This window comes from Diadema antillarum, unplaced genomic scaffold, assembly GCF_040938485.1.
Source record: "Diadema antillarum isolate AM-2024a unplaced genomic scaffold, OU_Dant_1.0 scf00000038, whole genome shotgun sequence".
NCBI classification, from domain to species: Eukaryota; Metazoa; Echinodermata; class Echinoidea; order Diadematoida; family Diadematidae; genus Diadema; species Diadema antillarum.
In genome coordinates, this window is record NW_027270927.1 from 356,270 (window position 1) to 380,442 (window position 24,173).

The window sequence follows — 24,173 nt, forward strand, 5'->3', positions numbered from 1 at the left end:
TGTCAGCCATTTAAAGCTATTTATATGTACCAATAGTTACATATGCTTACACTTAGCTCCAAGCATTACATGTGCAAAACAGAAATGAACTTTTATTTGTAAGGCACTAGTCAACTTAGTAAAAAAATTGGAGGCAATAAAAAACCCACAACACACACTACTAAGCGAATGGCATTATACCTGAAAGAGTTCATGCAATGATATATTAACGGTCTAGGAAGACTACCTCAAATTATCATTATCAATTTTTTAATAGTCCACATACCATACTTTTGCTTTGTGTGTGTGAGAGAAATAATTGACCCGGCATTTTCACTTTACACTAATACATACTTTCCCTGAAGGAAAAGAAAGTAAAAACAAAAACAACCCACACACACCAGTTTCCCAGTTTTCATGTGAGCATTAATATATTAAAAAAAAAAAGACTGACATATTCTGTTAAAAGTTTGCACTTCTTGGGAGCATACAGATATAGATTTTTGGTAAATATAGTGATTTCAGAATTTACACGAAAGAAATGTGTCAGCACATGTACATATACATAAAGCACACTGCATGAAGCCAGGTGGTAATCCTCCACAGAAGATCACAACTTCAGTAATTTTGCAAATGCCCAATCGCCTAATTTCACCTCTGGTTTGTGTAATTTCATTGTGCATGATACCACATAATTGGGAATATCAAGGACTGAGCTAAACACAGGTTTAGGCTACAATTCCATGCAGTAATTTAAAATGCTGTATGGATTAGTCTGAACTATATAGTGCAGTGAGCATTTATGGGCCAAGTAGTAAATCTAGAATACGGCATTTGATTTGATTTTTTTTTTTTTTTTTTTTTTTGGGGGGGGGGGGAGGGGGAATTTGTGCATGTTCATCATCACATGATTTATGAAATATTTCCACAAACAATTATGTATTTCATACAACTTCATTTTTCACATTCATTGTCTATCTGTATAATTACCTCTCTCTCTATCTCTTTTTTCTCTCTCTACTCATTCTTGGCAGTTCTCATAAATATTTCAACTTCACCTAAAATTCCAAGTTCGTCAGACAGCATCCTTGTTCATATAAACAACTTGCACTTTATACAATTCTCAATGAAGTGAGTTCAATTCAGTTTTCTTTGGTCTGTATAGTTCATGCTGTATTACTCAAAATCTACTTTGTTTGTCACCGTTTTCCCACATGCCACCTTCATTGTAAGCTTATATTTCTTATTGGTTCTACACAGGTTATGCGATGAAGATGTACTCAAGCTGTCTTCATCATGATTCTTGAGACTACTCAGTCTTATCTGTTCTTCTGTAAAGTATGTCTGTAAATCATCAAACATAGCACTCTCGAAGGATTATATAATAACCTCATTGGGTACATACATTGTAGCTTTGATGTCCACTGACTATCTGTAAAACCATCTGTAATTGTTTTCACAAGAATGCAACATCTCTTTAAGAAATAAATACTTGAATAAATAGATAGATAAATTCTTGAAAAAAAAAATTGCATTGCTTGAAAATATTGATGGTCACTAAACAAATATGGAAAAAATTCAAACAGCACTGCACTGTTGTGATACAACCTACTTAGAAGAGAAACCTTTTGTTTGACTAGACAGAGGTCAAAGTCATTACATCCACTTTACTTGTAAGATACAAAATAAGCAGTACGTAAACCCAAAGGAAAGTCCCTGACAACTCAAAAAGTGAAAGACTATCAGGTATATGCTTTGTGATTTGCAGCATTTCCTCTCCTATATAAGAACTGGATTCTTACAAAAAAGAGTGAGAAAATTAAGTACAAATACACAATGGTAATGGGGAGCAGACATATGTTTGGAAATCATACTGCACACTGACAAACATACAGGAAGGCATTCATGTTAAAGGATAAAGGCATATGTTACGATAATGAGTTCTGTTGCAGGCCTTATTCAGATTGCCTGACAAGATAGCAAAGCACACAAACATACACACACTCAATCTCTCCCTCTCTCTCCCTCTCTCCCTTGAATTCCATGTGAGTTGTGCTCTTCAAAATGTCTATTTCAAAATGTTATTTCATTTACCACAGGGCAGAGTATAAGTAAATAGTGTGCTAACCCATACATTATCTTGATATTAACACAGGGAGAAAGAAATGACAAAAGCATGGACTTGAATTAAAAAAAAAAAAAAAACTGTAAACAAAGCTACAACTGTCCCCAAACAAAACCAGTGATCTCGAATAGCAATTCTTATGACAGATCTCTAACACTAATTAACTGAAAGGGATAAATATTCCCTGTCTGTGTATTTTTAGACAATGAATAATACAGATTTGTATTTGCTCTATTGTACTATCCAAACATGCCTTTTTACCTGCTTGTACAAATAATTACTGTAACTTACTTTGCAATAATTTGTATTATTTGGATATGGAAAATAAAACTAAATGAAATAAAAACTTATCTTCTGTGTAAAACATACAAAGTGTATGTTAGTGATAATTGCAGTTTTTTCCTCCAAATTCATTCAAGGAGTGCGGCTTAGCGGAAATGAACAAGTTGAGGCTAAAATTAGACTGATTTGCATGATTGATTCTCAACGAAAAAGCAAAAACTATCATTCACTTCTTGTTGGTAAAAGTGATTTTTCTTTTGCTACTGCAAACATAGAACCAGATGAGGATCCATGTTTTCAAGCACTTGCTTTAGGACTTTCTAATTTCTCTTTTTTTTTTGTGAACAACCAAGTCATGGCATTCTTCAACTGGTCACAATGACAGATGAATGAAGGTCACAATGAGACAATGCTTCACTAAAAAATAACAATGAGCAACAGACATGACTTCATGCCATTTCCTCTTAGTTCCATCTCATCCCTCATACCAGGCCTGCCTTGGGGATGACTTTTTGAGTTGGTAAGCAATGAGTTTGTTTCTAGGAAGTCAACAGGACATGGAGAACTGCTGTACAATGATGTGCAAGAGCCAATGAGGCATTCATAAACAAGGTGCTGATGGTTGACTGGGGTACATGTAGCCCTGATGTGTTGTCATAGGGATCTGGACATTGGCACCCATAGGTGTGGTTGTCAGCGTTAGGTGGATGTTCGTCACTGGCTGCTGATGAGGTGGTGGCTGGTGATGATGGGGGTAGTGCATGGGTGCAACATCCATGAAGGAAGGGGGAGGGGTAGGTGGAGGCTGTGGTACAAATGGTGGCGGAGGGGACATTGGTTCTGACAGTGGCTCCAGTTGTGGTAACTGCCTCGTTTGTGTGCGCTGTGGAGTAGGAGGCTGTGGTGCTGGACCCTTGTGAGATTTCTTTTTCTTTGCACCACCTTTTGTGTCCGTCTTGCTGGGTAATGCTGTGGCTCCAGACGGTGGGCTTGAAGAAGTATCAGCAGCATTGTTGGATCTGTCTAAAGATGTTGCAGGACTGCTTGTTCCTGCACAAGACTGGCTGGCACCACCAGGGGTTGACCTGGTGGAAGATGTCTCCACCAGCTCTAGTAATTGACTGTCTTCACTAGCTACAGAAGATTCAGGGTGTGATTGAAAGAGATTTCCACTTCGTACAGAACTCCGCGAAGGGGAACTTTGGACATCCTCAGAAGGCATTGGACTAACAATGGATGACTTTGGTCTCACAGCCTTCAAATGTGTTCTGCTGTCTGTTGGCTTTGGTGTTGTGACAGCTGACTGTGGCTGTACTCCTGAGGGTCCAGGACTGCCCTGAGATGATCTTGAAACATTGTCCTTTAGCCTCCCCCTGCTCCCCGATGGTGGCTTTGAGATATTTGGACTGCCGTCTGCTGGTTTCACTGACCCTGTACATGAGGAGCTGGGACGTGAATCTGTGGAAGATGCAGGAGACTGCCTCCCTGGAATATCTGGAGCACGCCTCTTTTGTCTTTTGGGCAATGTGGAAGCCTTTTCAGGAGTTGAGGGCCGTTGAGATTCACTGACCATGGATTGGCTTGATGAACGTATCAAGGAGCTTCTCGGAGCTGGGATTGGAATGTCTAGAGTACTGCAACTTGCTGATTTCTCTGTCTTGTTATCTTGGCTGCTGTCTGACAGCATTGGAGATGTGACTGCAGCCACTGCTATGTCTGGAAGCCTTGGCTTAGCCTGGAAATGAGCCAAAATAGACACAAACAGTGATGGGGGATAAAATAAAGACATGTTGTTATTGGAAAATACTGTCTCTACTCTACTGTCTTATCACATACTTTTTGTCAGATTTCCCCTTTTACTTGAGAGGAGAATGTGACACACATTAATAGTTCTGACTAAGTTGCCATATTTGTATTAAAATTCAGTCAAGATGACAACTCTGTCTCCTACCTGTGATGACAAACTCAGGTAACATGATGACCACTACCACACCTCTACACACTGTATCAGTGAATGAACTTTGTGATTTATGCCACATTCTATTCCACCTCCTCCCAATATGCCACCATTTCTTTATATCACTATCATGAAAATATACTTGGACTATGTGGAAAACCTACTGAAAAGAGATTATTTCTTTTTTTGTTTACTACGGACAAAAATTTTGACTCAAGACTATTGACTCCAGTAGGGTTTCAAACTTTCGGCAAACTGAAAATGATTTGATAAAAATTGAGTAAAATTCATATTAGAAAAGACATTTATCCACATATCCAATACAAAATTTGCATACATTTTCTAATACTGAAACATTTACTTGGTAACATTTGAGTTGAGGCATCTTTCATATCTTTGTCCACCTTGAATGCTGAATGCTCCAAGATGCCATACACTGGTAGTTCACTATAACACAGCTCATGTTATCTAGTAATTTTTCTCATCCCCCCTTTTTTTTCTGGGCAAATCACTGCACAAAATTTCAAGGGGCAAATTATATCCCCTCTGTTTCTTAGAAGCAAAATCCTATGATGAATTCTGAGTGAAACCCTGGCGTAAAGATGAAGGAAATAATCCTTTCCAATATCATGCATCAATGGTGATAACAACTTGACTCTCTGCAGACAACTAGATGGCAGCCCTCAATAGCTGTCTAGACTCACATGGCATGGTGTTACATGTTGATAAAGAAGGGGAGACCAGAACTAACAGAATTGACTTACAGCTCTTCGATAGGAGTAGGTGCTGGTGGCTGCAATGATTCCAAAGACACAGCAGAATAGACAGAAGAAGACTGATGTCCAGAGAAAGCTGAGATACTCATCAGGGACTTGATGGCAGGAATCCACTCCAGCATATAGACTTGGTGGTTCAAAAAAACTGCACAGCAAGAAGATAAGTCATTTCACTTATATGATTTCTCCTTACACCCTTACATCCAAAACTAAGTTTTATGATGACTACCAAGTAGAAGTCACAAGTACTTACAATGCAAAGACATATGATCTTCCATAACATCTAACAGGTAGACATAATTGATGCATGATCATTCATATTTTCAAGAACTCCAAATTTTGTCCATCCTAAATATTGAATGAGCCAAAAATATCTTGTCTTTTATCTTGTCTTTTAACTTTTCATTCAGTCAGACAGTGTAAACTACTTCTACAGAAGATGAACATCTTTACTAAACTTGAGAAACAAAAAGGATGATACCATATCACCTTAATGATTTTTTGTATCAATGTCAAGGAATTACTAATCTTGTTTAAAACAACTAAGGCCAAACCTGTCATGGAAATATCTTTGGTGGAAACCCAAACACTGATTAGCACACTTTATATAACGCCTGAAGAGATCCGTGTCATTTGATTGGTTGTTTGACATTGATCATTTGGCCCATTTCACTATGACGTCATCATCTGTGCAATTAGGTGGCTCCGTTTACCGTGCAATTTCGGGTCTGTACGATTTACATCAAACGCTTGCGTTTGCAGTGTGTGGGTGTGTGTGTGCGACAGCGCGCTAGCGTTAAGCGCTAAGTGAGCACTCTCGCAATCTCAGATTCTCTCTTGTTTTTTAATTAATAAAACATCAAATGACAATGATCTATTTTAGGCATTACATAAAACAAATAATAAATGTTTTTCATTCGTGCAATGGGCAGAATATTTCATTCCGTGAAAGATGAAATGTAGATCCATTGCCCTCATAAACATTCAATATTTGTAAAAGATCACTCATGGCAAAACTTAAGTCATCGCACCTCACTGTTCTGAAGTAGCACGGTTCCTCCCTCTCTTTGGTTAGAAAGCAGCAGTAGCAGCTCTTAGGGTAACTCAGCTGTACCACATCACAGGAGAGCTGTGCTGTACAATTGGCCTCTCCGATTCTTGAGTAGGAACACTGACTGAAGTCAACATCCTGTGGACACAAGCAGAGAATAAAAGGATATCAGGAAAACACAGCACAGCACAGTTAAAATACTTCAGTGCTTTCATAAGATATAATGGATTACCACTGAACTCACAATTCATTCATTTCTTTCACACATACAGAAAAGGTGATATGCAATTATGCTATTATATAGCAATGTAGTAAATGTCTAATCCTTTTGTATTGTCCTCAATCTTATTACACAACATTCTTAAATGATTAATTGACCGTCTCCTGGAAAAAAGACAGCCAAACACAAGTTTCAGAATAGAACTTTATTGAATCATGCTTTGAATGGAGACATGTGTAAAAGCTGTAATACACCTCTGCTTGTTTTTTTTTTCTTTCATATGTACACAATATGAAAAACATATCATCGTAGAAATTTTCATGAAACTTAACTAATGTGTATACACTTTGGAGTAAAAAAAGATGACTACACAGAAACTTTGCTGTTCAGATTATCATTATTTTCAGATTTGTCTTATTTTGCTCTCTTGCTCATCTCCCACACCATTTTGATCTTAAAGAAAACTTTTCTTTGCAAGGAAAAATAGTCCTTTAAGATAATTGGGTACCAACCTTTATCAATATGGCAGCAATGACCTCTATGAGACCCCCAATGAGGGCCATGAAGATACCAACCACCTGTAGCATTACCCCCATGGCCAGGACCTTCTGCCGCCCGTACCGGAAGATGAGGCCCTCTAGAGACACGATTGCACCTATCAGGAGCTGGATATAAACACAATGAAGTTCATTATCAGGAAATTTCTAGATCAACCATTTAACCCTCCCATCACAACAGTCAGGTTTGCCAACGGACATGACATGGGTATTTCAGACACAGGAAGATGTGTTCTTGTATATGCTACTGCTGTTTATGATGAATCAAATTTACAGAGGAGACTAAACTTCCACAGACTAGACTACATATAACTATCCCACGACTACAATCAACAAAATTACTTAATTCTGTTGACTGCATGGCTTTCTGAACAGTTTTCCATAATTCACTGTTTCAAACTTAATTCTCAGGTACTATGCTTTATATGTCTCAATCAGCATCAAACAAAAATGACCCATATTCATGCAGGTGGTTAATCTAGTGCATGGTTTATGCAAATTTCTTCTACACAAATACATCAGATAGACTGCGTATGCCTACAGACATCCAATGAAAATCATGCTTGTCTTAATTCACAGAATAAATTTAAACAATGATTTTGATTTAAACTACCTTCATGAATACAGGCAGAAGTGTTTCCTTCAAGCAAAAAGCGTGTACAAGGAAAAGGATTATCTAACACAAAACAATGCAGAACCTACATGTAGGTGATCCTACATTAAGGGGTCACATTAATGATTCTTAAAATTCAAATGGTCATTTTTCCTCTGACTTGCCCCACAATGCTTACATTTACACTCATTGGTCATTTGTGTTTAAAAAAACTGATTTGTAACCAAAGGTCTTGAAAGATCTTGAATCCTTATATTTCAATACATTCAATGTTTATGCTTTGAACTGATGGAACTAGGCTTTAAAAAGTGATGCTTGATTCCTATTTGACATTAATGAAAATAATTAATGAAAAGATGGACATTGATATGTCTAAACCATTGATAAATAAAAAAAAAAAATCACTTTGATTATCAGTTTGTGAAAGAATGACATGACTCTAGAAAGAATAACAAAACAGAAATAAATACATAAATACATAAATAAATAGATAAATAAATACAACTCTCTGATGATTCCTCTTTCTCTCTCTCTTTCTTGCATTATGGTAACACTGCCAGGTTTGAACATTTTATATCATTAGCAACAAATTACACATTATTTCAAATTCAAATAAAACATATTGGTGTCAATAAGAATGAATCAGCATAGTTATATTTGCTGCCACAGAAACAAAATCAGACAGATACATCATGGTTGATGCCAGACATATATCAACCATAATAGCACTGTAGAACCTAACAGTTGAACACATTTCATTCACTTATGTTCTCTACTTTTTGGGCTCGGTTCAAAGCAGAAGATAGAGTTGCTGCCTGACTGAGTTTGAGTGTTGTCGTGTGCAGCAGGTTATATTTTATCATGGTTGCTAAGTTACCAGACTGGTACATCCTTTTGAGGGGGATGCCAGTGTATTCATGGTTGGACATTTTGACAGGGCTAGCTTTTACTACAATGGATCAGACCCTCCAGGGTCAGACTTGAACAATCTTCAAGGTTGGATTTAAAATCTGGCATTGATACAAGCAAATGATAGCCATCAAATATGCTCATACACATACAAATAAGTACAAACATATAGAAAAATATATAATCCATTGCTTTGATGAAAATAGAGGATAAGAATCTTCATGGTGATTTAGTCTGGGAACTTATTGATAAGTGCTCAATGTTTCAGTTGAGAAAGAGAAGAATGCCCACTTTGATACTATAAACAACAGACAGTACAGTTCAGACAGTCAGCTAATTCTGAGCTATTGTAACGACATTATTGTACTGAAAATATGCTCAATTTAAGTAGGATTAGAGACTAAAGATAGTTTTTCCATGTGCTGAAAATGAGCAATACCTATTGCTTGTGACATTCTTGGCTGGATAAACATCCAACAGATGTGGTTGGACAGAAAAAGGAACAGGATTAAATTTGATCCCATGTGCACCAACAGTCTGAGTGTATGACATATGTATGCTGTGATAAACATATCAAAACATCTTCATTTCAAGTAATGCCTGTTGCTAGGGAAAATATTACCACTTGTAAGATCCTTACATGGTTCACTTGGTTTTCTTCTGTCTACAGTTTCAACATACTACGTCATACATGAGCATTTAAACAGAATCATTGTGGTTCTCCATGTTAATTATTTCTTATCTCTGTAGTTAATTCTCATGATTTTAGCAAAAGGACTTTCATTGGGTGAACAGAAAACTGAGAAGTGTTTGTGGATTTTGAAAAGGATTTTCAAAATCCAAAGACAATCTCAGCCAAAGAACAGAAATCCCGTTTGTTGGATCATCTTGCCAACTTTCTGTTTGACAAGGACAACAAGATATCACAAAATAAATCAAAGTCGCTCATAATCTCTTGTTCCTGTTTTGACCATGCAAAGATTTGACAGGACTTTTGTTTACAAGTTTGCTGATGGGTCACTGTCATAATGTCCCTTTCCTACTTTAATGATTCAAGCTATCCTCGCCTCTTTTTAAAGTCACAAAATTTCAGAGAAAAATATGGTAATTTCCAGGTCTCAAATGCTCTTTACTTTCTTTTCAAATTTCTCATGAAAATGAAGGTTAAAGAGGGGAACACAGTTTGATGGCTAGAAATGAAATGAAATGAAATGAAATGAAATGAAATGAAATGAAATGAAATGAAATGAAATGAAATGAAATGAAATTTATTTACCAAAGCAAACATCGTCAAAATAGTCACAACAGTCAATGGTTGAAGTACAGTTTTGGCAAAAAAGAAAGAAAGAAAAGAACCAGCAATAGCGTGCAGGCTAGTCAAGGCCAGTCCTTTCATTGATATAGATTATAATATAACGTATTTACAATATTCACAGATACTTTGGTATTTCTTTTATGGAGTCAAAAAACGGCCGCAGCTTTCGATCCTAGCAGAATCTTTGTCAGAGGCAGAATAACCTTTTATATATCACATAGGCACAGATGCACCTTCCTTTTACAATAGTCCTGTGACAGAGAAAGAGAGGACAATGCTGAACTCTTTTGTGAACTGATCTGTCATTATTTGGGAATGCTTTGACAGTGATTTCCGCCCGTCGTTTTTATTCGGAAGGCTGAGAGGAAGTCAGCAGTTGAGACACCTGTGTCAAAAGGAAGGAACTGGATGAGGGACCTATCCCACTGCCCACCTCTCAGATGACGGCCATAGACACAAAGGAAGAGAAGACAAAAGTGTGCTGTGGGTATGCAACTGTTTCTGACTGCTGCTGGTTACGTGTAAATCACAGAAATGGGATACGGAAATGATCTGTCCTCTGCAAAACTTGCCAAAAGTCTGGACCTTAGCAATAAACATGTTATAGAGAAGATATTTCATAGACCTGAAGATTAACGATAATTGGAGGACAGTTGCCACTTTCCTATGATATTATAAAATAGTGAAGAGGGGAAACTAGAAATTAAAACATTTGAAGAATATTAGGGAATGTCTGACTGTATGAAAAGCAAAAAAGAAAGAAAGAAATACACAATTTCTGATAGGTTTCCTTGTGTGGGACATAATTGAAAATAATACACTAAAAGTTCAGCACCATGGGTAATCCTATAGAGGGCAAAATTTGAAATGAAGGCAGTCATAGCGGGCCATGCTTGCCAAAGTCTGTGTAAACAAAACCTAGCAACATAGCAAAGTATTACCCTTGCTTGAGTGATAACAACATATCATGTTGCTTAGCAACAAGTGTTGATCAATGATCTTGCAAAGACATGTGATGCATCTTTATAACGAAATGAGCAGTTTTGTGTATGTCTTATAAGTTTGTGTACATTTTTTTTTGTGGATCAATAGACAGAATATCACATATCATCTGTTGTGGTGACATTTACTGGCCACAAATTCCCGGATCTACGTCAGGGGAAAACCTACCAGATTTAGAGCATTAGATCAAACATGCAGTAGCACAAATAAGTTCCTTATAAGGTTGAATATGGGAATCTGAAGTATACTTCCTACAGGCAACAAATTTTACATTGAAACTATGTGGGTTGAAGATTATTTTGGCAACCTCCTTTAACAATAGGAATTTGCATACAAGGAAAGTATAACAACTGAAAAAATGAGATTGACAATACGTTCAAAGTTCAAGCAGCAAGACTGCAGATGACTAATCTGTCATGCTAATAAGTTTTCCTAATATCTAATAATATGTTATTCTTCTGTAATTTTTGATTTCTTTTACTGCTCGTGATAATAGTGATATTCAAACTGCTGACAAACACAATATACTTGGGTGCCTTCAATTAAATTAATGGTGTTTTTTTCTGTGCTATATTTGTTTTATGACAGAACTATCAAATATTGATATATGAATGTTTATGACAATTGATCAAAATTATGTTCCACATTCTACAAAAGTAATGCTTTGAAACAAAACATGATTAAGTCAGTGGAATGTTGTATTTTTTTTATATGACTAAATATCCACACACTTGTAGTGTTTGCAGTAATCTAGCAATCATATATGGTAGTTTGATTTACTATTCATTCTGCATCAAATATTTGGTCAAATGCACTGCAAGTAGTGCCTCACAGCACCAAGCCTCAAACAGTAAACACTTGTTAGTTACTAGAATCTAATTATCATGAATTCATAATGGGCATTATGAAAGCAAGCATATCAGAAGTGATGAAAAAAAAATGTGTTTGGGCTGACTGAGATTCTCACCAAAACTGATGCCCAGTAGGAGCCTGCATGGATGTTCTCCACAGTGATGGAGACCCACACACCAAGGATGATTTGAGTAATGCATACCAGTACCTCGGCCAGAAGAACTAGCACTGCCAGCACTAGCTTCCTCCTACGGACTTCAGTGAGACAACAAGAAAAGGAACAAAAAATAATATTTTTTTAAAATACTGAATAAGTGCAACATTAAATCATCTGAAAAATTATGTGATTTTGAATTTCAGTGATTACTGGAGGTAAGTACTAAAACTCCTCAAACAATTATGAAAGGATATTTCTTTTTCTTCTCCATAAGCAGGAGTGTCAATCCTACACTGCCTAGACACAATCAGACTGCTAAGAAATGATTGTGTAAACACTCACCTTGTTTGATAGAATATTTCATGTTTAAAAAGGAAATATCTGGTGCACTTTTATTTGAAAAGGAACATGAACAACATGATACATACTAAGTCTATACAAAATGTGGTTATTTGAAATAAGGAAAAAAAATATATGTTAGCATAATCTTAAGGCACTTGTGATTCTGGATTAGTACATGTATTTCATATTTTCCTCTTGTGGAGGGTAATGGCTACAGGTTCACTAAGTACAAGATAAAAGAAGAGACATTTGGATTTTCTAGGAAACAAAACTCTATGGGTGTCTGCTCTTGGCTAGCACTACTTTATCTGAGTTCACAGGAGGATGATCAACACTTCCCCCCAAACAAGAAAAAAAGAATATTCAGTAACATATCTCTTGAAAATATGTGGTGAGACATGAGATGAAAGGCATGTGTTGTCGAAGATAAGGCTTTTTAGAACAAGCTGCCAATTTGACATCATAAAGCAGTCAATATTTGCAATCTGTCCATAGAAATGTTAGATAATCAGTCATTCATCAGATTTGGGAAATATTTTTCAAGATTGAAATGTTTCTTGACTCTTTCATTTTTTCTTTGAGCATTTTAATAACCTACTTACTACCACTTCAACTACAACAAAATGTTATATCTGTCAAGACAAGCAAAACAGTACTGCATCAAAATGTGTATAATAGATGACCATGAAGGCATGTCTCCTGAAGAAACAATACAATTTTTAACTGTGAAAATGAGGGCTAATTGGGTAGTTACATTTTAAGTGTGAGGTCATGTCATACTTATTTCTAGTGAAGTATGGCTCACAATTTACAAGACCAATGTTTGGATATATTCATATTTATGGAGGTTTTACCCAGAGGACCCAATTACAAGTCATTCAATTCATCTCTTCCAACAAAGTACATCTAAATACATGGTATATCCAGTTCACATACATTAAACTTTAACATTAATTTCAGGTAGGTACCTAAGCCTCTGCCAAGCTTTCTGGTGAAGGAATAATTCTGTTGTGGTATTAACCCATTGAGGATGGGTTGATTTTGCTATGCATTTCCCAAAGACACTTGCCCAAGTATACTTGGGACTTGTCCTCAATGAGTTAAACAGGTCTGTTGAAATAAAGAAAGAGTACAGCTGATAAGATATGCTGATGTCAACTCTAGTTTTGCAGGTTCATATCATATTTCTTCAAAATCTAATTTATATTTGGACAGAATTCTCTCATCTTTCAGGTGCCTTCAGACAGTGATTACATCTTCCCACGGACAGCCAAGTTTTGTGATTGACTCTTTGACCATGGCAAAGAGGGTATCATTATCTTGATGTCATTATCTTGTTTCTGAAGTGAGAGACATCTGGGCAATTTTTGGCAATGATTTTCAGGTTTTAGCGACATTGTCTGTCAGTAACAAGTGAAATGAGGTAACCACATTCTACTAAGACTGTGGTGTTAGAATATCATGTGGAATTGATCATAAGTTTTGTTGAGATACATCACAGAAATGCTTTTGATGCCCAACAAGCCCAGCATGCATTGTGTGCTTTTGAGACAACTTTCACTGAAGAATCCAAGCTACAACAGATTGCAAAGCTGACAGGCTCAGACATCATTAACCCATGAACCATTCTGTCTAAAAATCATGTCATATGTTGAAGTATATCAGTCTAATTATCTATCAATCTAAAAAGTTAGTTGGAAAAGTTTTGTGTCTGAGAGTATTACTGCTTTTTTTTTTTTTTTAAGAAATTCTTTTGATATATATTCATATACAACATAGGCCTATATTCCATAGTTTAATGGGACATACATATCATCTGATTTCTATATAAATGAATATGTAGCTTATGGATTACTCAGTGTCCTCCCTCCTTTAATCTGGATAGCCACTTTTTAAACCCACTGAGGATGAGTCCCGAGTATACTCGGGCAGGTGTCTATGGAAAATGCGTGTTTTAGTAAAATCAGTCCGTCCACAACGGGTTAATCAAGAAAAAAGTCTTATTCCCAAGTCATCCTGAATATTTTAAAGCTACAGGTGTTAATCGTCTATATGTTAACAAATGAAGAGTTTGTTTGCAAAAACCGATAAGTCCATATTTGCCAAATGGAGATATTTGCGATTAAAGGTCAAGAAAAATAAAGAGAATAATAAGAAAATTTTTGCGTCTTTTGACCATAACTTCAAAAATATACCTTTATATGTAGTGACCAATATATCATTTAAAAGGTATTATTTTGTACTTTATGACAGAGATCGTACTTCAAAATCTTCAAAAATGGACTTATCGGTTTTTGCAAACAAACCCTTCAAATGTATACTTATATGTATATATATTATACATAAAGAAACTTGAAACCATAACGGCTATGCTATGAGGAAGCATACTGTGTATGAAGTAAATATTTCTCATCCTTTCAACACTCCAAACAGGTGCACATTTCTTGCCCCACAATTAGCAGTAATCCCCATCTGATTCTCAGCATACAGTCATCTTTCCCTGAATTATACTTGGTACAATATGATCCAGTTGAGTCTTACCTTTTTTCATCCAGTCCTTTTTCACAGGTGTGCTTGTGCTAACAGCCATGGTTGCATGTGTGTGTGTCTTTGTGTGTGTGCATGAACTTGGGGGTGGGAAGGGGGTTAGGCACAGTCACATCTGTGGAGAGACAAGGGGACAGATAGAAGAAATATCAAATAAATGAATGCTGACAGGTGGATAAAACAATCAGTGACACACTCATACAACACATTATTACTTTCATAGGAATCCGTTATTGGCAGGTGTAAGAGTCAGCTCTCAGCTGAAAGTAATGGAGATATTGGGTAGAACCCACAAGGAGTACCATCGATGAAATCTCACTCCGTAATGATCGAAGTGCTCTCATGAACGCTGCAATGATCAACCGATTCAGCAGCACAGTCAGAAAACTCCATGAATGGACAGTCAATGACAAACATCCAGTGTAAAATGTTGATGGTCTGGCTGTTTAATTGATATACAGTCACACATGCATGTTGCAACCATGGTAGAAAACGTAGGGGTGTCCTTTGTATGCAGGTGGCCTTACAGACAGGTAATTGACCTCTTTGAGTTTATCACAAAATACACTGAATTAACATATTAACATAAGTATTGCTATGCCATAAAACTTCTAATCTAAGAAATGAATAGGAAAAACAACAGTGTGTTCTGTTTTTAGTCCCTTTACTCTTACTGTTTGTTGGGCCTAAAAATGTCAGTTCTGTGAGGTGCAAAAACTCTTGGATATAATAAGAAAAGAAACTATTTCCCTGCTTACAGGAAAGGCTCTACTTGAAGTCTGGGGCCTCAATTCAAAGTGAAAGGTTGTTTGATAAGTTGACCAAGTGCTATATACAGGATGTCTGTCTTTTAGTTTCCACAAGTGGATTTGCTGTGGGTATAAAGTGCATGGATGCTAGAGACAGGTTGCCGCTAAGACAAGCTTGACTATATCATGTCAATCTATTCTACACAAATTTAGTTAAAAGAAGGAAGGAAAACTGTGTGAAAAAAGCGATTATATATCTACCACTTTTCTATCATAAGTGTCAGAGATAAAGATGGCATTTCCCTGCAAGAACAAAGAACATCTCAGCAGTGGGAAGAACAGTGAAGAGATGGAGACGTTGAATGGATCAAGAAACCCCAAGAGGACTGTAAGTTTTGGCCCACCATGGGCGTCCTCTAGATACATGTATGAGCCAGGAAGGAAAGGAGAAAATTCTTGCCTGACAGAGACACACTCCAACCATATATGACTGGCCAGGAAGCCTTATAACTTGAGGAAGTGAATTATTCGGAAGTACTTCATGTCTTAAAGGGATTCTCTGTCCCAACTCCTTCTAAGCTGAATTCATAAAGTAGACACAAACAAAGCTGAAATGTAAAACTATCCACATGGTTAGCAGCACATTGAATATATTCCACCTGTGCTCTGTTGATTATCAACATACTTATTATTAGTGTGTTTTTCTTTGAGCAATTATGCACACTAATAAGCTAAATGATTAGTTTGTTTCACAGCTCTTTGTGTAAGTGCTGATGGATTTCCTTGAGCTTGAGGAAAGCTGTAATATGAATCATTTTATATCACAAGTGTCATATCACCTGACAATAAAGTTAAGGTGCAACACAGTGATCCAGTACATTATGAAACAGCTGGATATGATAATCATTATTTTCTCAAACATGATTCTGACAAAAGAGACTAACTTTAAACAACTGAAACACTTACGTGGGCAGTCATTCTTCAATGTCTTCATGTAAAGGCAACAAAATTAAGTCTCTACATAAATATCTGCAAAAGGGAACTTTTACTTCAGGAAGCTGTCTGATATAGTCTAACTTTAAAGAACTTTATGTCTAAAAACCAATCCTTCATGAACTGGCCTCAGAAGACAAAGAAAGGAGATACAAGTTCATCTACTCTTTACACTCTATTACTGTTAACCCGCTATGTATAGGAACCTGGTGGCATGTGCATTAAGTCTATGGACATTTCAGAATTCAGTATGGAATGGGTTAACAGCAAAACATGCAACATTATCTTGGGTACCTTGCTTTTGAATGGAACATTTCAGAATTCAGTATGGAATGGGTTCACAGCAAAACATGCAACATTATCTTGGGTACCTTGCTTTGAATGGAACATTTCCTAGTGCAGACAAGGAGAAGATATAATTTCACTCTAGTCTCCACATTCTCTGATGTCAGTCCCCATAGATTAGCATCTGAATAACCTGTACTCTACCAGGATGTTTTTTAAACCCAAGGATCATAACATCCTACAAACATTGCCACTGGAAGTTGAGAGCAGGAAATTCTATCTTTCTGTGAACTACCATCACATGCTCTTCTAAGGTTTCATAACTGAAAGAGTGTTGATATCATATACCACAGCCCCCCCCCCCCCCAACACACACACAAAGAACTTTCAAACAGCTGATTGCTACCGCACAGGACCTAATAAGTGGAGGGGGAGGAAACAATAATAATTAAAGCTATGCTGTTGTCTGTGAAAAACTCAAAATAAAGAACTTCCTCAATAACTCTTACTCAATCAGTTTCATAATGACTTCCTGTAAAGTAAACTAGAACAAAAAGGTATGAGTCAAGGTCTAATTGGATTTGAGGATTGCCTCAAGTGCCTTGAGACCTGAGGGAAACAATTAGTCTGTTGGAAGAGCATATAATGGACATCCAACCACATAATGCTCACTTACTCTAGCAACACTGGAAGCAAGGACGAGGCAAGACTTTCCTTGAGTTAGTACTCTGATGTACTGTATACGCTATAATTTTCGCGTACATAAATTTTCGCAAATTGCCGCTGTCACACATTTTCGCAAGTGGTTAAATTCGCGATTGGGGGACCAGAGAAAATATGAAGTGGCAAAGAAAGTGTGAATTTTCAACTTACTAGCAAATAAGAATGATACTAGTTATACACTGCATGAAAAAATCTTACCAAACTCTGCGAACTAGTAAGTTAGAATTCAACATTTTTGAAGTGGTTAAGTCCATCGCGCTAGATTTCTGACGAGTGGTCCCCTTGCGATAATGGATTGGCTCTCTACAGTATTCGTAAGTAGACGTGGACGTGCGTAAACAAGCTTAGCCAGTATGGTCTGTTCGGTAAGCCGTGACATGGTATACTAGTACTGAAATGTTCCTATCATCAAGGCAAGGGATTCATTTTGGAAGGTAATATTTTCGCGTGTTGCTAATTTCGCGAATAGCTCCCAACTCGCGAAATTCGCGAAAATAAAACCCCCGCGAAATATATAGCGTATACAGTACTTCATTCATATCAATGCAATTGATTAATGCAATAATCATTCAAAAATAACATGTATGTAGAATATTGCAGACATGCAAATCATGAACAAAATAAGTGAGCTTATGAAGATGAAACATGTACAAGTAAACCAAAAAACTATGTACCGCCACAGACATGGCTTTTAGAGAATATCAAAAATTTTACATGAAATACAAATCTATTTAAACTTTGGAGCTGAATTTTCTCCTTTTTTTCCTGGGAAATGAGATGTCTTTTGTTGTTGCTGTTTTTTAAATATTGATGAGTCCACATAATACATCAATCATACACTGTCTTGACTGTATCTGTCACATGGCAAATGCTTGAATTCCATCAAGCATGTCCTGGGTTCTGGCATGAAAAAAAAAATATGAATAGAGACCTTGACATTCATCATGACTATGACATGATTGAATCTGGCCATCTGATCTGGTATTAGACATTCAATTTGATGTGGGAGAGGGAAAGGGGTGATACAGCCGGTTAAAGCCATACCCTGCTAATAAAAGGAACCTGGGTAGTCTTGTTTGTCGGGCAGTGCAGTTCATTCACACCCACTGTCATCCCCCGATATCCAGACTGATTTAGGAGTACTTATGACAGCTAGGCCAGTCTCAGAAGGCGATACAGGGATAGGGAGGTGAGGAAAACTTGTAGTATTTAGGCCGATATAAATTCTAGGGCGAGGCCATTTGATATCTCAAATATCATATTCCAAATCCCAGGGGTGGCTAGCAGCTGAAGATGAGCACAAACTGAGCAAACATGCCCAGCTAGTACAGACAGACTCCAAACAAAGATCACAAATAATTTTGAACACTCCCTCTCTCCTTCCCCCTATCATCTCTCTCTACATTGATATCTCTGTAGTCATGACATACCTACATGTTCTCTCATCCTGTGCAGCTAACACAGCCTCTCCCTCTTTAGCCATCCCAGAGCTTCAACATATAAGTATATGCATATAATGTACATACATGTATATTTGTACATACATACATATTGTATGCATACATATATATACGTGTACGTGGATGGATATCAAACATGTATGTGTGATGTGTTGTAGGTACATGCATAAAAAAATATCTTATTTGATAAAGTATGGTATTTTCTCCCCTTTTGAGGTATACTGCAATTTGCAATCATAAAATAATTACTGAATTGACTAATATCGAAACTGCACACCATCAAACATCAATCTTCAAAGGAATGACTGTGACATACAGTGTACATGTACCTTAAACAAATTTTCAACATTTACCATATATCTATGGCTGATAAATCACAGCGTAGTTACATTATTTGTTTTCGATTTATAATCTAGTCATACTTCATTTCCATTTAACGAAAGGTAATACAAAATATAGATTATACATTTGACAAATTATATTGTACAATTTTACCTCCATATATAGAGTGAAATGATGGCTCAATTTATCATGTTTATAACTAATGAAAATAATTCACCCCCCCCCCCCCCCCCCCCCCCGAATCCAGGAACAAAAAACTGAAATCAGAATTCAAAATATTTTTTACAACTGCACAGACACACCATCTATTATAATACACAAGTACGAGACTGATGGCCTTTTTGAATGGGGCTAGATATGATACGGTCCCCTAGTAACTGAAACTAGCCAGAGACTAAAATGATACCCTGTTGTTGTCTTTTTTTAATGCCTATAACCTTGAAACAAGCCTACCCCTAAAAAGGGGAGAGACAGTATAAACAGGTTTTCAACACGTAATTCGAAGCCTGTCATTTGTAATCTTCAGCGCATCTCCCTTAATCTCACTGCTAAAAATGTTGATGAAAACTAACAGGCTGAACTGAACTTGTGATTGAAGTGATTTTTATCTTCACTGCCATTGTCTAAGCTCCTACAATGACTATCAAATACTCTTCACCTACAATATAACAGCTTGTATAATATCCTTTTCTCTCTTCTTTTTTTTTTTGGTCAAAATTGGCACCTTCCATTCCCCTGCTGTGATGTGAGAGTTTTTCTCCATACTATAATCGTGGAGAGTTTGATTCACCGGAGATGTATGCTGCCTAGCGGATCTTTGCCGTAGACAGGGAAGTTTGAGGTTTGGGATGAGTGTTACTATAAATAGAAACTCTTCTCTCTATCTAGTACGTGAGTGTCTCAGTGCCTCAACTGGATGTATGGAAATGATGAATTTTGGTGAGAGCATGTGTGGCCAGATCAGTGAGAGCACGAGTTGTGATTCCTCCTGGTTGGATGGAATACTCAGATTCAGCAGGTAACTCCTTTTTTAAATAAAGCTATTTTCTGCAAAAAAAAAATGCTAAAAACAAGGAGATACATAAAGAGTCTGTGATACCATAAGCATTTGAGACAGCTCTTTCTTTTTTATAAGACTACTAGCATGACATGCCATGGACAAAAATCTCAATTCAATTCAATTCAATTTATTTTCATATTTCTCATTGAAGGAATGTACATCAAGTATAGTAAAATGAAGTCAATTACAATATCCGGCTTGGATGCACAGTAAATTAATGTAAGAATATAAAACATGGCGGTCAATCTTTGCAAGTTTGGCTCTATATCATACTGAAGAAATATGATGGAACCGACTTATAAGCAAGCTTGTTAGGCGTAGGTCCTGAGTAGTTTACAAGAGTTGGATCAAAATAGATGTACCTTTAATTTCTGACAGAAATTGGTGTGAAACAAAACATTTTTTTCTTTTGCTGGATCACGGTAGCTCCAAAGAATTCGGCCTAATACACTCCGCACGTATTGTATAAGTGCATATCCAGTCTGCATAAGACTGACTGGCGTTGCCTGCACATTTTATTCAATTTCTATGACGGAATGCATCAGTAACTGTAAGCTCGGTGCAGCCCTCTCTAATGCGTAATTCAGGACCACAAGTCAAACTCTTGTCTCTGCGGACCAAACCGGACGCTGCAAAAACGTGTTAGCTCTCTGCCGTACTTTCAACTGCTAACTTCAATGATAAGGTATCTTTTAATGCGCACATATATGGTGTCTTTAAAGTCAACAAAAATTTTCATTTTTCGTCTTTGCTCAATGAAACATTTGCCAATATTCAATTATTTCTATGGCAACTAAATTATTGCAATTCCTGATAGTTCTATTACTACTGAAATGGACACTTGACCTTGTGCCCTTTACCTACTGCAGAATACAATATTTGTATAGTTTCATTGTAGCCTACACTTAACAGAACAATAACCACTCCTACTCACTCATGTGAGTATTTTGGCTAATATGAAGGTAACTGTCGGACACAACTGCAAATCTCTTGACATAAAGTGGTCCTAATAAACCTTACGTAGGTCTATTTCTTACATCAGCTATACTTAAACAACTGTTGCAATACATAATGGCATCATCTGTGGTTAGCCAAATGAATACACCTGCATAGTTGGCTGTTACCATGGTAACATAGTTATTGCAAGTAACACTGATCACAAATGGTTTTGTGAAATGTATGGCCTGGGAATGGGGCTGGGGCATCAACCTGATTCTTGCAACCTCACTCTTGAAATGCATCACGGCAAGTGTTGATGCTGACGTAACTTAGCAGCTAATTAAGAGCACCTGCATCAAATATGGACTTTGCTATTACTGCCACATCCCTCCTAGAGGCAGACGGATGTCAAACAAGGATAGAGTCTCGAGGCATTAAAGCAGGCAAGAATGCAAAGCATCAGAACAGGTGTTTTGAGCTCAAGGAATTTATTTCAAATTCAATATAAAAATCTTCCTTGAAAAAATCTAAGAACAAGACTATCACTTAGATGAAATAATGTCTGTAGAGATGCTGAATAAGTAGACTCAAATGGCATAACATTTTAACACTTATGACCATTACAAGATGTGATATTGTTATCATTAGAACCTGAACTTGAAGGGGAGGATTTAACCTAGAGCAAATATCAACCCGCAGACATAGTTTTCAAGTCTCCCAGTCAACCTGCACACCAATCATCATGAAATTTTCAGGTTTTTAAATCAATAAGAATGAATAAATCATGTCTGTTGCCCATTGAAGTCTTATACACATTCATCCTTGATTACAGCAATATCTGGGGGAATTATGGGAACTAAATCATTGACATATTTTTTTTTTGATAAACAAAGTGATAGCAGCATTATGCTAGAGACTAGACTTTACTTAATTTTATTTGCATCTACATGTATACATAAATGTGGGTGTCAATGAAAGAACTATTCAGTGAAAATTGGCATCTCGAAATTTCATGACTTTCTCATTTATTTCAATGAACCTTCTAGTGTTCTGTGACTTTGAATTAATCTATTCATTGAAGATCAATTTTTCATGTACAAATGTGTAGAGTGCCTTTTCACTTTAGTGTGTCATACCCATCATTTATGCTATGATAACCTGAGTGGAAGAAACTTCAAACATCTTATAGTATGAGTTATAGAGCTATGGACAAGTCCCCTTGTGCGACAGAGGAGTGAAGATGTGAGATGAACACTACGAGAAGGGAAGCTGACACGTACTGCAGGGACATTCTATCCAAATGTCACATGTCCTGACTTCCAAGTCATTATCTTGTGAGGTATGTATATCGATGCATAGTCACACCTGCAGCAATATAGACGTGCCATGTGGTATGGTGGAGAACAGCCCCATGCCACATACCACGCTCATGCAAGTACACAAGAACTGAGAGACATACGCGTGTCAGGATTTTCTGCAGTGAACCTCCATACCAGACAGAATGCTAACATCTTGTACAGCTTTGATTCAGTCGAAACAACTGACAAAATGATATCCCAGACAATTATTTGCCCTCTCTTTTCCAACCTCAGTTTGCAGCAAAATAATTGACATGTCAATGATGGCATTCTGTGTCAGACCTGACATCTGATTTTATCAATTCCTCAAAATGACACAACACCCTAGCGTAGCAGAAGAAAATGCCAGTATCCTCAAAATAGCTGTGCAACAAGAAAACTAAAGTTGTTCGTCAAGATTTGGGAAATTACCAAAATTCACATCCTTAATCTTACTCATTGTCATATACATCAGAACAGATGAAACAAGAGTGAATACAAGAGATAGATGAAAATTAGTTCTACGATTGAAATTTGATGTATGAATCACATACAATGTAATTTTAAGGAGATAAAAGGAAGTATCACAGTCTTTCAGATCCATACTCTGAACCTTACAGCTGCAATGGAGTTTACTGTTTCTTTTCCTTTTGTAAAATTTGGTTTTGACTTAGAAAGTCATTTGGCTAGAGAATGTCTTCGTATTTAATATAGTACTAATCATTTTGAATACAGTTTAGCTAGATTCTCTCTGGGGAAAAAAAAAAGCATTACATGCATGCCAAATATGTGTACGAGTCTTGGGGAATTATGTAGTCCCCACGAGATTAACACATTTTGATTTCTACACTTTCGATTTTTTGACCATGACTGGAGTGATGTATAACCATGAGTCATCTGTATAAGCTAAAATTGGATGATTTCTGTTTAGGATGCCATGCAAGATTTGCTCGGGGACTAGATCGCCTGTGGTAACCTTCTTCATAAGCCCACATGATGAGGTCCTATAGTAGAGCAGGTTTGTGGTATAGCTGATAAGACCACTCAGCTAATGCATGTATTGCAAATTCCATTAATTTTGATAAGACAAAAAAAGATGTCTCACCATACTCTGAAATAACCTGTGACATTGAAGGAACATCTAATGATTCAAAGTCTAGGACAATTTGATCTAACTTTAATATGTGCTGTTTATGAAAGGACAAGTTCACCTTCGTAGACATGTGGGTTGAGTGAATGCAGCAATAATAGAAGACATCAGTGAGAGTTTGAGGAAAATTGGACAATCCGTTCAAAAGTTATGAATTTTGGAAGTTTCTGCTCAGTCACAGCTGGATGAAAAGACTACTATAGCTTGTGATGTCACATGTGTACAACGATAAAAAGAAAGAATAAAGAAAAATCAACGTATTTCCATTTTTCTCGCATAACAAAAGAACACTCAACTTCTCTCTTTCAGAAGGCAGGGGGAATAATATTACCCTTAACATACGTCAGTAACAAGTCGAAGAAATGTGTACTTTATGAAAAAGTAAAGTTTTGTGAAATGCTCTTTGCATTTTCCTTATAAATATCATTCTATGCGTGTGACATCATACACT

At 36.8% G+C, this 24,173-nt stretch overlaps 1 protein-coding gene across 1 annotated transcript; it reads right to left on the bottom strand.

Moving 5' to 3' along the window:
* Positions 1–2,987: 2,987 nt before the first annotated feature.
* Positions 2,988–14,727, bottom strand: LOC139709516 (uncharacterized). Its single transcript, XM_071621479.1, has 6 exons — positions 14,679–14,727; positions 11,754–11,893; positions 6,903–7,055; positions 6,151–6,308; positions 5,108–5,264; positions 2,988–4,115 (listed from the first exon to the last, which is right to left on the bottom strand). The coding sequence occupies exons 1-6, from the start codon at positions 14,725–14,727 to the stop codon at positions 2,988–2,990; spliced, it is 1,785 nt and encodes a 594-aa protein (XP_071477580.1).
* Between the last annotated feature and the right edge of the window lie 9,446 nt (positions 14,728–24,173).

Excerpts from the sequence above, each read along its gene's own strand:
- LOC139709516 (XM_071621479.1), bottom strand. The coding sequence starts at position 14,727 with ATGGCTGTTAGCACAAGCACACCTGTGAAAAAGGACTGGATGAAAAAA. Across the intron at positions 7,056-11,753 it reads CCTACTGGGCATCAGTTTTG|CTCCTGATAGGTGCAATCGT; the intron begins GTGAGAATCTCA and ends GTTTATATCCAG. Across the intron at positions 4,116-5,107 it reads CCTACTCCTATCGAAGAGCT|CCAAGGCTTCCAGACATAGC; the intron begins GTAAGTCAATTC and ends TTCCAGGCTAAG.